The 16,355-nt window shown below is 36.3% G+C and overlaps 1 protein-coding gene across 4 annotated transcripts in view; it reads left to right on the top strand.

Moving 5' to 3' along the window:
• The window catches only part of ATP8B4 (ATPase phospholipid transporting 8B4 (putative)), a 261,581-nt gene that overhangs the window by 172,558 nt on the left and 72,668 nt on the right, over positions 1-16,355 (top strand). For all 4 annotated transcript variants that reach the window (XM_065941225.1, XM_065941224.1, XM_065941227.1 and 1 more), the window contains exon 16: positions 7,769-7,957. In XM_065941225.1, coding sequence (XP_065797297.1) covers positions 7,769-7,957 — 189 coding nt within the window. The remainder of the gene's footprint in view (positions 1-7,768; positions 7,958-16,355) is intronic.

The raw sequence follows: 16,355 nt of genomic DNA on the forward strand, positions 1-16,355 counted from the left end.
TGTTTGTGTTTGAGCATCCCAGTTTGCCTCTTGGTGAATGTAGGTTCTGATAGCGGCCTATCTCCCAGAATTGTTGGGGAGAATCACAAAACATTGCTTGTCTTTTGGGCATGAACTCCCTTCCCGGAGTTCATCTGATACCTGGGCTTAACTTATTTTTTCAAATCTAGTGCTAGGATTCTGTGTTAGAACTCTCGTTTCAGAGAAAGTTATACTTAAGGTCTGGCCTAAAAGAAGGTATCACAGTCATGGACTCCCTTTCTCTTGTTAATTAATTTCTCTTATCCTTGTGGGATTCTGAAGCTATTTCTGGCTGTTTTCAGCTTTGGTCTCCAGCCCCAGCATGAAAACCATAAAGGGTTCCTTAGGTGGATTGTGTACTTAGTATAGAAGAACATTTTCAAGGTTTCATCTTGAGGCAAATATCACTGTAGCCTGTTGTTGGAAGCAAGCTGGCAGGAGGGGGAGCCCAAGTGGTCCCGGCAAGCTTGAGTGGAATTCTTCAGCTCAAGATCACTTCTGCTCTTCTCATTTGTTGATTCTGATTTGGAGAAACTTTGCGAGTTGCTTTTAACTCTGTATTAATTTTCTGTTTCAAATTCTTTGAACTGTATGTTTCTCCTTTCTTATCTATTCATTTATCAAATCTACTTTTTATCTTTCAGACATTTCTCAAGTTTCTGGTTCACTGAAAATACTCATTCCTCTTTTATGGTATCACTACCATTTTTTCATATTGTGATATTTTAATATATAAATTAATTTTTAATTGGAGGATAATTGCCCTAAAATATTGTGTTGGTCTCTACCATACCTCAGTACAAATCAGCCATGGGGAAACATATGTCACCTCCTTCATGAGCCTCCCTCCCACCCCTTTCTACCCCTCCAGGTTGTCACAGAGCACCTGATTTGAGCTCCCTGCATCACATAGCAAATTTTCACCAGTTATCTAATTCTACACATGGTAATGTGTATTTTCAATGCTACTCTGTATTCGTTCCACCCTCTCCCTCCCTCACTGTGCCCCAAAGTCCATTCTGTCTGTTGTTATATAATTAAATGCAATAAAACACAGATCTTAAGTGTATTGTTTGATGAATTTTGACCATTAAATACACCCATGTAACCACCATCCCGATCAAAGTATTAATCTTTTCCATCATTCAAGAAAGATTACTTATGTTTCTTTCTAATCCACATCACCAACCACTGCCCAAGCAACCACTATCCTGATTTTTATCATCAAAGATGAGTTTTACCTGTTCTTATATTAATACTTAATATAAATGGAATCATACAATATGTATTCTTTTGTGTCTGGCTTCTTTCATACAATGTAATGTTTTTGTCATTCATCCATGTTGTCATATCAATCAGTGGTTCATTCTTTTAAATTTGAGTAACATTTCATTGTGTGAATATGTTTACCACTTTTATTCTTTCCCAGCCCTCTGTTCAGACATTTAGGTTATTCCTGGCTTTGGATTATTATGAATAAAGCTGCCATAAACATTTTTACGTCTTTAAAAATGTTAACAAGTTTGTTTTTCATAAATACTTAGGAATGGAAATTGCCTGATCATAGCATAGGTATGTTTAAGAAACTGCCCAACTGTTTTCCAAAAATGGTGTATCATTTTACGTTCCTACTGTCAGTATATGAGAGTTCTAGTACCTTTACATTCTTACTAACATTTTAGTATTATTACTATTAAGTTGTACCTATTCTCGTGGATATGGACTGATCTCTTCTGCCATATAAAAGCATTTTGAAGTGAAGAGAATTAAATGTGTGTATCATTTCAACTATTTCAGTTTTTGTCTTTGAGATTTCAAATTCTTGATGAAGGATTACAATACTAAATAAGGGGAAATTACATTTTTTTCTCCTTTTAAAGCTCTAATTATAGGATAGATGACTTAAATCCATGTATGTTCAAGAGCACTGGAAAATATAAACTTTACTTACATAAATGTTAGTTATGATAAAGAACAGAACCCAAATCTGATGAACTTAAAACTACATGACTCTATAATTTATAGCTGAGGGTATTGCTTTTATTTTAAGTGAGTGCTCTTTGTTTCATGGAGACATTTGGGAAAGTTGATATTCTCATTCCCTTTGCCAGGATAAAATTTTAGAAGCGAGAAGTGGAAGGTACAAAGGCTTCAATACAAGTTTTTTTTCTATTTAGGTGGACATCAGTTAAAGAGACAAAAATTTAGAAAATTTTTCTTATTGCCTTAAAATCAGTCCTTTAAAATTTGTTGAAGCTTGCTTTATGACTTGATATGTATTCAATTTCTGTGTTTTGTGTGTGCTTGAAATAAATGTGCATTATCCAGTTATTGAAAATGAGGTTCTTAATATATCTGCTAGATACTGTATGTTAATTGTATTGTTTAATCTTCTCCCTCTCTGGATTCTTTTGAGTACTTGATTTCTTGATTAGTGAGAGTGTATTTAAATCACTATTGTATAGTGAAAGTGAAAGTCGCTCGGTCATGTCCGACTCTGCGACCCCGTGGACTATACAGTCCATGGAATTCTCCAGGCCAGAATACTGGCGTGGGTAGCTTCTCCCTTCTCCAGGGGATCTTCCCAACCCAGGGATCAAACCCAGGTCTCCCGCACTGCAGGCAGATTCTTTACCAGCTGAGTCGCAAGGTAAGACACAGCATGGTTAGATGCACTGTAATTGTGTATTCATTAATTCTACTTTGTTTTGCAAATGTTTACTTTGTATGTTTAAGATCACATTATTAGCTACCAGCTTTAGAGTTAAATTTTTTAAAAATGAAAACATCTATCAATGTATATTTACCCTTTTTATCATCTCTAGTAACATGTTTGCCTTAATGTTTATTTTGTCTGATGTTAGTATAGTTATAGATGTTTATTTTGTCTGATCCAGTATAGTTACTGATGTTTCCCTCTTGTTAGTATTTGCATTGTTCAGCTTTCCATACTCTTTCCTGCCATTCTTTTTTTTTTTTTTTAATGTTCTAGACACATCTCTTGTAAATGGCAAAATTTTTGATATTTAAAAGAATATCTAGTTTAACCAAACCAAATTGTAAACAGAACATTTAGTCAATTACCCATTGTTGATTATCAATATGTTTAGGTTCTAAGTATTTAATATATGGACTTCCCTGTGGTTCAGTGGTAAAGAGTCCGCCTGCCAATGCAGGAGACACGGGTTTGATCACTGCGCTTAGAGAAGAAAACTGGCAAACCACTCCAGCATTCTCGCCTGGGAAATCCAATGAACAGCGGAGCCTGGTGGGCTGTAGTCCATGAGGTTACAAAAGAGTCGGATACAACTTAGTGACTAAACAACAACAGCAACAATTTAATATATAATTACTGTAGTTACTGATAGATGTCTTTCTACCATCTTATTTTGTATTGTATATTTGCCCTATCATTTGTCTGCCTCTTCTAGTCTTACAGATTTAGGTCAATTTTATTTCTATTGCCTTGACAATAATATACATAGAATACAAATCTCATTTGTATTCTAAGAATTGAATTTGTATTCTAAGAATACAGATAAGATTTGTATTCTTAGTTAATAGCCTAGAACTTTTAGCATAATTGATTCAACAAAGCCTAAGCTTTTCTGCATAAAATAAGGACCTTAAAACACTTCAATACTAATAAACCCTGTCCTTATTTATATAGTATTTTTGTCTTATATTTTCTTTTTCAGTCCCTCAAGAGGTTATTTTTATGGTTTTTTACAGTCAGTTTACTTAGATTTATTCATATATTTACTCATTTCTATGCTCTTTAATGCTGTCCAATCACTGAGCTTCTGCTGGTCAAAAATGCATTCTTTAGAATTTCTTTTAGGCAGAAGCTACTAGTAGTAAACTCTCAAAAACTTTAAAAACAACTCTATTTCATCCCTATTCTTCAAAAAAAAATTTTTTTACTGAAGTATAGTTAATTTAAAATATTGTGTTTAATTTCTGCTATATAGCAAAGTGACTCAGTTATATATATACACACATATATATATGTGTGTATATATATACATTCTTTTTTATATTCTTTTCATAGGATATTGAATATAGTTCCCTGGGCTATACAGTAGGACCTTAATTTTTTATCTATTCTGTATATGATAGTTTGCATCTGCTAATCCCAAACTCTCAATCCTTCTCTCCCACAATCCCACTTCCCCTGGCTCATTCTTATTCTTGAATGATGTTTGTTGTGTGCAGAGGTTTAAGATGACAATTTTTTCAGCACACTGAAGATATTTAACTATATTTTATTTTGACTTCTATTTCTGTTACTGCATGGGCAGCTGTTAGTTCAGTTGTGACTTGAAGGTGATCTGTCCTTGGTTACTTTTGAGATTTCTTCTTCTTTCATATTCTTAGGGTAGGTATGAATTTTTAAAATATTTGTATTGCTTGGAATTCATTGAGATTCTTGAGTCTATAGAATGTTGTCTTTTATCACTTCTGGCATTTCCTCAGCCATATTATTTCTTCAAGTATGGACTCTGGCTTATTTTCTCTCTTGTAATAGATCTTTAGTGTGTAACATTCTCACTTTATTCTCTATGTCTTTTAATAATTCTTTGATTTTTTTCATTTCATTTCATCTTTGTCCCTCTGGGGTATATTCTGGAATTTTCTCCATTTTTTCCCTGTACACCAATTCTTTCTAGTAGTATTTAATCTGCCCAGTCCATCCTAAAGGAGATCAGTCCTGGGTGTTCATTGGAAAGACTGATGCTGAAGCTGAAACTCCAATACTTTGGCCACCTTGTGTTGACTCATTGGAAAAGAGTTGACTCATTGGAAAAGACCCTGATGCTGGGAGGGATTGGGGGAAGGAGGAGAAGGGGACGACAGAGGATGAAATCGTTGGATGGCATCACCGACTCAATGGACATGAGTTTGAATAAACTCTGGGAGTTGGTGATGGACAGGGAGGCCTGGCGTGCTGTGATTCATGGGGTCGCAAAGAGTCGGACACAACTAAGCGACTGAACGGAACTGAAGTTTAATTCTTTTTTCGAATCTGATTAATTTTGTCCCTTTTATTTTTTTGAAATCCATTAAATATTTGTTTGTAGTATTTCTGATAACTTCAATATCTAAAGTTTTTAGGAATATTATTCTCTCTGTTCTTTCTGTTGGTTCTAATTATATCTTGACCATTTTATTTGGGACTTCATTTGTAGAAATTTTTCAGGTTCTGAGACTAAGACTGGTTTCTCCAAGAAAGGATTTGCATTTCCTTTAGACACTATTTGGGCTTCCCTTGTGGTTCAACTGGTAAAGAATCCACCTGCAATGTGGGAGACCTGGGTTCGATTCCTGGGTTGGGAAGATCCCCTGGAGTAGGGGAAGGCTACCGACTCCAGTATTCTGGTCTGGAGAATTCCATGGACTGTGTAGTCCATGGGGTCGCAAAGAGTCAAACACGACTGAGCAACTTTCACTTAGTCACCAATGTATATTTGCATCCTAAATTCACAATATCTGGATGATCTGTGAATTTAGGATGCAAATATACATGAAAGTCAATTTTCTGTTATAAATTTTCAGCATAGTTTTTTTTTTTCTCTTATAAATAGTTTTCCTTATAGGCACTCTTAAAATGGGCACTGTTTTCCAGTTTACCTTCACACTGAGAGAACATCCTTTTGAGTGGGGAGGGTGCTCAGTTTTAAGAAGTGGTCTCCTATTATACTTCTTTCCCTGGACTATGTCTTTTCTAACCAAAGCCCTGAGATACTGGAAACCAATTAATTTCAAAAATGCCCACCCTTTATTCCAACTGTATTTTTTTTCCCTCAGTCTTTGACCTGAGCAACTGCTGCTTTCTTGCCAGTCCTGGGTACATGCAAACATATTTAAATGCTTTTTATTTATAGACTCTATAGCTGATTCTAACAGAGGAGATTGACCCTGGAACCTAGTCCACCATGTTTCCAGAATTGGAAGTTATCAATGTCATTGCATAATAGATGAAGTTATTGCTTCAATTTTTTTAATTTCAAAAATTAATTTATGCCTATTGTAGCAAATGAAGCCATACAACATAAAGATTTATAAAGGCAAAGGTAATAATTTCTTCCCTGAACTTTAATTCAGTCTCTAGAGAGGTAACTAATGTTAACATTTGGTGTACATAATTTCACATTTTCTACTTGCTTATACATATATGCATATATATATAGATATGTAGGTAGTTTCTTTTTAACAAAAACAGAACTCTAGTACATAGATTAATATGCACCCAGTTTTCTTAACAATTTATCCTGGATGTTACTATAAATCAGTAAATATGGATCTAGCTTTGCCTACTTTTTTCTAATTTATTTTTACATACAAAGATAATTTTATATAGAAGGGCTTGCTTTATTCATGCTGGTTTTTAAGTGTATTTTAATTTTTTCCCCCCACTCATTCTTTTCCTCTCTTCTCTCCTCTTACTCCCACTCTAGCACATACTCAATACCAGGTACCAATCATTAATATCCTGGTTTGATTCCTTACATTTCAAGGGATTTTTTTGATGTATTTTCATGAAAAGATCATTAGTAGCAGACTGAAGAGGAATTTGTGATGTCTGCTTCATCACTCTGGTTGTGTTATCTTGCAAAAGTCACATAACATTTTCAGTCATAAGTTTTACCAGTATAAAATGGAAATACAGGCATACTTCATTTTATTGTGCTTCACTTTATTGCACTTCACATATATTGTGTTTTCTACAAATTGAACATTTGTGCCAACCCTGCATCAAGCAAGTCTATTGGCACTATTTTTCCAACAGCATTTGCTCACTTTGTGTCACTATGTGACATTTTGGTAATTCTTTTAAATTTCAAACTTTTTTACCTGGTGACTCAGCTGGTAAAGAATCTGCCTGCAATGCAGGAAACCCAAGTTCGATCCCTGAGTGGGGAAGATCCCCTGGAGAAAAAATGGCAACCCACTCCAGTGTTCTTGCTTGGACAGTCCCATGAACAGAGGAACTTTGCAGGCTACAGTGCATGGGGTCACAAAGAGTCAGACATGACTGAGTGACAAACACATATATTTCTCATGGTGATCTGTGATCAGTGATTTTTTGATGTTACTATTGCCAAAATCTTATGACTTACCTAAGACTCAGATTATTAACATTTTTTCACAGTATTTTTAAATTAAGTATGTATATTTTTTATACATAATGCTATTGAACATATAACAGACTACAGTATAATGTAAATGTAATTTTTATATGCACTGAGGAACCAAAAACTCATGTGAATCACTTTATTGCAATATTTGCTACATTGCAGTGGTCTGGAACCAAATCTGCAATATTTCTGAGGTATGCCTGTAATAATTTTAATAATCTCTACCTCATTGCCATGAGGATTATGTGAGTTAATTTATATTAAGTGTTTTAGTTTGTGAAGCTTTCTTGGCATGTTTCTAGTCATTGAAAATACAAAGGTGTGGTCTCTGACCTAAGAAGCTTTCCGCACAGGAGGGAGGCAGTGCAGGAATGAGCTTTTTCCTGTAAGCTGACAAGGGCTCTAGTAGTGTTATACACGGTGTCCTAAGAGTTCCGCAGGTCAGCTGGTTAGTCAGTGGAAAAGGTCTAATTTCTACAGCTGACACTTGGGTTGGGTCTTATAGAATGAGTTGGAATTGATGTTGGTGTTCTGTGAATGTTACTATTTTCAGTATTAATAATCTGTTTCTTTTTATTATTTAATCCACTTGTTTCTTTTCCTTTTAGGACAGCTGATTTACCAAGTTCAGTCACCTGATGAAGGGGCTCTAGTGACTGCTGCAAAAAATTTGGGGTTCATCTTTAAGTCTCGGACCCCAGAGACAATAACAATAGAAGAATTGGGAACACTAGTTACTTATCAATTGCTTGCCTTTTTGGATTTCAACAATTTCAGAAAAAGGATGTCTGTCATAGGTATGTCATAGGTTGGTGGCTGAGAGTATTTTCGATCTTTTGATAATGCTATGGTTATATGGAAACTTCTCAAGGATGATTTCACTCTAGTTATGTGCTGAGAGTTGTGATATGTATTAACTTTTTGAACTTGTGTCATCCTCAACTTAGCCTCAACTTTGTAGCAGTGAGTATAACTAATGTCACAAGTGCTTATTCTGTGTCCAGCACCATCACCTTACCCTTTTCCCCATTTTCCTCCTTCATCCCCAAGCTATGATTTTACTGTCTGTTTTCTGCTTCAGAGAAAAATTGCTCTTGTTACTTTTCCATGCTAAAGTTTCTACCTGTTCCCATCTATTTTCCTGCCTTACTCACTGCCTTCTCACTTGCTTGTAACTTCCCTTTCTTCTTCATCACTGACTTCTTTCTTCAGCCTGCAACTCTATGATCATCTTTGTTTCCTTAAAGATATTGTTCATATTCTGATCTCCACTGATTTTGCCACCCAATTTTTCTTCTTTCCATCACAACTTAATTTTTCAAGTCAGCTTTTGATCCTCATCTTGGTTTCTCTTTTCTGCCTATAAGGGTCAGGCTTCTGCTCTACTCTTCAAGAAGGAATTCCTTCTCAGCAGTTTGACATCACCTCTTAACTACCCAATGCAATGTCCTTCCCCCCTCTTCTTTCTTTCCTCCCTTCCTCCTCTCCCTCCTTCCCTCCTCCTTATCTATCTACTATCCATCTGTGGATCTATCTATCCTCTATTACCATCTCTATCTCTTTAAACTTAGTGACATTTGATACTGTTAATCTATCTGCTTCTCTTCACACTCCTCTTTTGGCCTCTTTGACCACACTGGCTCCTGGGTCTCCCCTTGTCTTGCGCTTTCTTTCTCAAGCTCCTTCTCAAGCTGACTGTTCTTCATTATACTCTTCAGTGTTGGTGTCCTTTTCTCTTCTGTGCCCTCCTTGGATAATCTTGACCACTCACATGGTGGTAGCTACTGCCTATATTTTGTGTCCTTCCCATATAGTTCTCAGTCTCTCTCTGAGGCCTCCACACACATTTTCAGCTTCTTTTGGATTCTGTCACTGGGTTATACTACAGTTATCTCAAATTTTGTATGTCTAATATAGAACTTTATCACAACTATGTTCTTATTAAAATTGTTACCTATCTTTTGCTATATTCCAGTGTGAATGAACTGAACACTTTACAAATATTTTATTCAATTCTTGTAATAGTATGTCACCCCCAATCAGGAGATGGGACATTTAAATCTCAAAAGATTTTAAGTATCTTTCCCAGTATTGTCATGTATCTTGTTACAAAGTCAGTAAGATGCAGAGCAGATATTTGAATCCAGATTTGTCTTTCTCCAAAGTCTGGCCTCTTTATCCCTGTTGTAGGTCACACGCTTTTGATACCTCCATCTACTTTGTGTCCCTAGGTTACTGGCTCTCAAACTTCAGCTCCCATCAAAACCACCAGGAAGACTTGTTAAAATGCAGATTTTATTTATTTATTTTTGTATTTTTAGCTTAGCAGTATATTTAAGAACTCTTTCCTTATCAGTACATAAAAAATATACTTTAAAAATTTTATGTAAATCTCCACTTTATGGATTAAGTCAAAATTTATTTTGTCCCTTGTAGTAGTAGTGTAGTAGTAGCAGTGCTAGTTGCTCAGTCTCCCTGAAGGAGACCCAGGTGTGATCCTTGGGTCAGGAAGGTCCCCTGGATAAGGGAATGGCAACCCACTCCGGAATTCTTGCCTGGAAAATTCCATGGACAGAGGAGCCTGGTGGGCTATGGTCCGTGGGATTGCAAAGAATTGGACATGACTGAACGACTAACACTTTGATTTTGTCCCTTAGTAGTGGCCATTTATGCTATCCTCAAACTTTTGCTTTTACAAGTACTGAAATGAGTAGCCTTGTACTTATTTCATTTTGTACATGTGCAGTTATTTCAGAAAATTTATCAGAAATGAGATTGTTGGATAGGATAAACATGTTTTTAATTTTGATGGTTCTTGCAAAATTGCACCCATTGCAGGTATATCATTTTACAATCCCACCTCCATAGTATGAATGCCTTTCCCCCTATATCCTCATCAACATCAAACTTAAGATTTTTGTCAATTTTTAAAATGGCATGTAACAGTAGTATTTAGTTTGTACATTTTTATCATGGATGAGGTTGAGTTTATTTCCTGTACTTGAGATACATGTATATTTTCCTTCTGTACAGTGTTAGTACTCTTCACTCATTTTGCTGTTGAACTACTAGATTTTTTTCTTCTATATTTATAGAAGTTCTTATATATTAGGGAGAGAACCCCTTTGTGATGTAGCTTGCAAACTTTTTTTCCAGTTTGTTGCCTGACATTGGATAGTATTTCTAGCCATACATATAGTGTTTTTTATGTACTTTTCTTCTGTTTTTCTTTTAATATGATTGAATTATTTGAGGGCTTCTGCAGTTTGAATCATAGTTAGGAAGCACCTGGTAATTTAGAAGATAGGCAAATATGTGATTTGGAAAGATAAGTATAAAGTAGAATGCAGATTTTAAATGCTGTTAAAGTGCAGCCCTAGAGTTTTTGATTCAGTAGGTCTGGGGTGGGGCTTAAAAGTTTTAATGTCTCACAAGCTCCCAGGTGTTGCTGCTGCTGCTGCATCACTGTTTGGACCACAGTTTGGGAGCCGTTTCCTTAGACTAAGAGATCCTCAGATACTGCTCTTTATCTCCCCTGAGATACTCAGCATGCCTTGTACACTTTCTCACTGTTTGCATGGACTATTTCAATGCAGACCTCTTCTATTCTCTTCCTTTCTCAGAAAACTCCTAATCATCTGGGAATATTGATTCAGGTGTCATCCATTCTATCCATTCTCTTCCTCCTTTCTGAATAACTACATTTTCCTCTGTTTCCCAGAGCTCCTTGTTCGAAGCACTACTGTGATACCAGTCCTGTGATACTCACGACTTTTTCCTGTTAAAGTCATGCTACCTGAAGGCAGGGACTGTGGCCTAATCTTCATAAACTATCCAGGGCCAAGCAAAGTGCTTAGCACATAGTACATTCTCTAGGAATATCCATTAAATAACATTTAACCCAACATTTTACAACTTATGAATATCCTGATCAACATGTTAAATCAATTTTTACTCTGAAAAACGTGTGTGTATGTAACAGTAGGACTTTTGGTGTCTTACTACTGAAAACTAGCCCTGGGAGATTGCTCTTAGCAGGTAAAAACCAAACATCATCTGAGGATGTTTATTTTTATTTTTCTGACAACAGGCTGTAGGTAGTCATTGTCAGTGTTACTAATGAGCACATATGCTGCTCTGGGTGTTGACCTGATGTTGTATCAGCAGGGACTATCTTCTATTTACAGCTTCAGGGAAGTGTTATTGATGTTGGCTTGGCCCAAAACTGTCTTCTCTTTGCTCTGAGGGTGTTGACAAAACCTAAGATTGCTACACAGGGAAGCTTTTGGCTTTTCCCCAGCATCAGTCACTATTACAGGGAAATCACAGTCTAACCACAAATGTCACATGTTTGCCTTAATGGATCCCATATGAAGAAAGGTAGTGTTCCACCGCAGAATGCATGGAGGCTTGGGGCTTTATGTTTGTTCTGTTTTTTAATCAGTTCTGTTTGTTTTTTAATCAGAAGGAATTTGAAAGAGAGACTCCACAAGGGTAGACAAGTCTATGTTTGATAATAAGACCAAAAAAACCCAACAGTGTCAGACTCATGATTGTCACGGGTTTGGTGGGGAAAATACCCCAACTCGAAGTGTCAGACATTTGTTGCTGTTGCTGTTTCTTCTCCTCCTCCTCCTAGGTCTTCTCCTTCTTCAAGCCTGTTTTAGACAATCATTCATTGAATCATGAATGTATAGTTTCAGTACTAGTGGTACTCTCATTCTGGGGCAAGAGCCCTGATTTATTCAGAGGTTTTAATTTATTCTAAATAAAAATAGATTTCTGTAAGTAATTTTGTCAGAAGGTATAAAAGATACAATATTTTAGCCACCTGATGCAAAGAACTGACTCACTGGAAAAAGACCCTGATGCTGGGAAAGATTGAAGGCAGGAAGAGAAGGAGATGACAGAGGACGAGATGGTTGGATGGCATCACTGGACATGAGTTTGAGCAAATTCCAGGAGTTGGTGATGGACAGGGAAGGCTGGCATGCTGCAGTCCTTGTGGTCACAAAGAGTTGGATATGATTGAGCAACTGAACTGAATTGATAAAATATGCTTCATAAATAAATATATGGGTGCAATCATGAGAAGTTTCTTCAGTTGTGTCCGACTCTGTTCGACCCAAAGAATTGTAGCCTGTCAGGCTCTTCTGTCCATTGGATTCTCTAGGCATGAATACTGGAGTGGGTTGCGATGACTACCTCCAGTGGATCTTCCCAACCCAGAGATCAAACCTGCCTCTCTTAGGTCACCTGCACTGGCAGCAGGTTCTTGCCCATTAGCATCACCTGGGACGCCTTGAGAAGTGTATAGATCTCATTATATAGTTTTGGAAATATGTAAATAGCTATTTACATATTTATGTAAATAAATATGTAATTTTTATTATGTACATAAATTATGTAAATAAAAACATAAAATTCAAGGATACTTATTAATAGGGCCAAATGGCAGATAATTATTAAAGAAAAATAAATTACAGTAGCTCCTTGTAAAGCCCTTACAAGATCTTTACATAAAGGTTTCTCAACTCTAACCTTTTAAGGATTATCAAAGTACAAATCACACTGAGATGTGACAGGCATTTCTAACCCAACTGCAGTATGGCAAGTATAATTATTCATCATCCTTCATGGTATTACTATTGTATTTACTCTTACAGCAGAAACCTGGAACCATTCCTGAATTTTTTTCTTTTCTTTATATCACAAAGGCATAACTACTGCTTACAACATATTTTTCATAATTATAATTTAACTCAATCAAGCAAATATTTATTAAGTACCTACCATGTTCTAGAAACCTGAAGCTGAAGTAGAATATGAACCTGAAAACTACTTTGTGGTTGCATCCTGGAGAAGATGGTGAAGCAGGGTAGAAAATAGGCTAAAAGGGGGCAGATCTAGATGATTTCTGTTTTTGCCACATTAAGGAGTCCATTATTCATTGGAAGGACTGATGCTGAAGCTCCAGTACTTTGGCCACCTGATGCAAAGAGCTGACTCATTAGAAAAGACCGTGATGCTGGGAAAGATTGAAGGCAGGAGGAGAAGGGGATGACAGAGGATGAGATGGTTGGATGGCATCACCGACTCAATGGACATGAGTTTGAGCAAACTCCAGGAGATAGTGAAGAACAGGGAAGCCTGGCATGCTGCAGTCCATGGGGTCACAAAGAGTCAGACATAACTGAGTGACTGACAGAGGAGTCAGACACAAAATAAAGGAGTCCAGACTTGATCTAAGGGCAAAAGGAAGCAATTACGGGATTCTACACAGTAGTGTGAAGATGATTCACACTGTGTGTGATGGCTGTGTTATATAAGAGTTTGGAGGGAAACAGGACTGGGATGAATAAAACCAATTAGGTTAATATGATAATCTAGGAAAGAGAGAAGGTGGCAGAGACCTCTTTGTTTCAACTGGATATGAGTGTTGAAGGGGGAGGAGATTTGAGTGTTGGCCAGATAACTGATTTGGGAGACTGAGTGGATTGGTGAAGCTGATATTTCAAACTGGAGACAAAAATAAATAAGACCGGAGACATAGGAGGAATAATTAGTTATTGGTGATAGACAATGTATACAGTTTGAATTTAATGTGCTCGGGCACATTTAAGAGGAGATGTCCAGTTGGTAGTTAGATGTCCAGGCAGAAGGGAGCACTGGAAATGGATTTAGGCAGGAGATACACATTTAGAGCAACCATCCTATAGCTGAAGCCAGAAAAAGAATGTGACAGCCCGAGGAGCATGTGAAGGATGGGATGAGAAGTCAGTCTGGGGTAGATCTCTGAAGAACACCAGTATTTAAAAGACAGGCAGTGGGAACAAATTCTATAACTAAAAATCTATGGCCTTTGTCCAGACTCTGTTTATTTGTTATTTCAGTCATTTAAAACTGCTATGTTATTTTTATTTTAAAAAGCTAACTTCTGAAAGGACTGAGATGTTATTAGCCTAAAGATTTCCTAGCAGAACTGACTAGAAGCCTTGAATGAAAAGGGATATAAAACTAGCTGAGCTGCTAAAAGAAATGTTCAGTGAGTAAAATTAAGCAGGATTCCATGAAATTGAACTGTGCAAACTCAAATTTAAAGGAGTTAATGCTGGGATAAGAGAAGGCATCAGATATGGAAAAGCTTTACTAAATCAGGAAATTGTAGAGCTGGAAAGACGTTAGAAATTAGGTTGTTTAAATATCTCTTTTTCACAATAGAAACTGAGATGGTAAGACAAAGAGATGGTAAGGAATTTTCACAGTTCATAATCAGTTTGTGATTTCCCTAGACCAGCGATTCTCAATGAGTGGTCTGGGGAACCCTAGGAAAACTTGAAAGATTTTCAGAGGATTCATAAGGACAAAAGTATTTTTATAACAATGCTAATGTTATTTATCTTTCAGTTTTTTTCTCATGAGTATGTCACAGAGGTTTACAAAAGTCACATGACGTGATACCACAGCAGATTGAATACAGAAAGCAGATATGAGAATACAACCATCTTCTATTAAACCAGACATTAAAGAGATTTGTAGTCATATAGAACATTTGCCAATCCCCAAACTATTTTGTTTTGGAAAAAATGTCACTTATGTAAATATGTAATGTTTATTGTTGTTCTTGATATAATAATTACATTTTGATTAATATTATTAGTGTCATAAGACTATTGATATAATAAAATTTTTCAGTTTTAATTTCTAATGTGGTAAATATTGATAGATAGGACCCACCTGTAGTCCTCATGAAGTTTTAAGATTGTAAAGGGGTTCTGAGACCAAGAAGTTTGAGAATCAATATCCTACCTTGGACTTTAAAAAATTAACAGTCATAGAGAAGTTTTACTAGCAAGTGGAGGATATACACACTTTGACTTTATAGCTCTGGTAATGGAAGGAAGAAAATGTGGGGGAAATTAAATTGGATTGCTGTATAAGAAAAGAAAGAGAAAGCCTTTCCTAGGAGTAAATGTTTTCCTCCCACTTGATTGAATAGATATAAATTGCATTTTTTTTCTCTCATTTTCCCCACTGTGGACATTAGAGACAGAGTACAAGAAAAATTGCAAGAGTTCTAGAAACTATGAAAGTTGACCATGAGTCTTAGAAGAGAAGACAACCCATAGATAAATCTCAATACAAAAGTTTCCAGGGTGCATTAGATTTATTCAAGCCAGGAGGAAATTGGGTTAAATTGGATTAGATCAAGTGTTGACTAAGGGTCATTAAAAATTAGAGGAAGCAACCTCAGTGTTCATCAGCAAATGAATGCGTAAAGAAGATATGGTGTACATATATAATGGAATACTGCTCAGCCATAAAAAAGAATTAAATTTTGTCATTTGCAACAACATAGGTGCACTTGGAGGACATTATGCTAAATGAAATGTTAGACATAGAAAGACAAATACTGTATAATATCTTTCATATGTGAAATCTAAAAAGTACAGCAAATTAGTGGCTACAACTAAAAAGCAGATTCACAGATATAGAGGAGAAACTAGTGGTTACCAGTGGGGAGAGGAAAGGGAGGAGGGAAATTTTAAGGATAAGGCATCAAGAGATACAAACTATTATGTATACAGTAACCCACTAGGATATATTGTACGGCACAGGGAACATAGCCAATATTGTAGAATAACTTCTACAATATTGTGAATAACTTCTGAGTTTCCCCCCTGGCTTAGTGGTAAAGAATCTATGTGCAATGCAGGAGCTACAGGAGACACAGGTTTGATTCCTGGGTGGGAAAGATCCCCTGGAGGAGGGCATGGCAACCCACTCCAGTATTCTTGCCTGGAGACTCTCATGGACAGGGGAGTCTGGTGGGCTACAGTTCATGGGGTCACAAAGAGTTTAGCCAGGACTGAAGCGACTTAGCATGCACATATATATAGTAACTGTAAATGGAGTATAGCCTTTAAAAATGGTGAATCACTGTATTGTACACCTGTAACTTATATAATATAGTACATCAACTATATTTCAATTAAAAAAAGATTATGGGGAAAAGTAAACTATTGTACTGTGGTATTTATTATATTCCTTTAAATCAAGCTCTGAACCTCATATCCTCTTAAACTAATAGTAGTCAATATTTATGTTCATCTGTTTTGAGGCACTCTATTTTTAGAGAAAAGGTACAACTGAGTGGAAAGCATATAATAATCTTAGACTCAGTGAAGCTTGTGA

The sequence above is a fragment of the Muntiacus reevesi genome, chromosome 7, assembly GCF_963930625.1.
Source record: "Muntiacus reevesi chromosome 7, mMunRee1.1, whole genome shotgun sequence".
Taxonomy (NCBI): domain Eukaryota; kingdom Metazoa; phylum Chordata; class Mammalia; order Artiodactyla; family Cervidae; genus Muntiacus; species Muntiacus reevesi.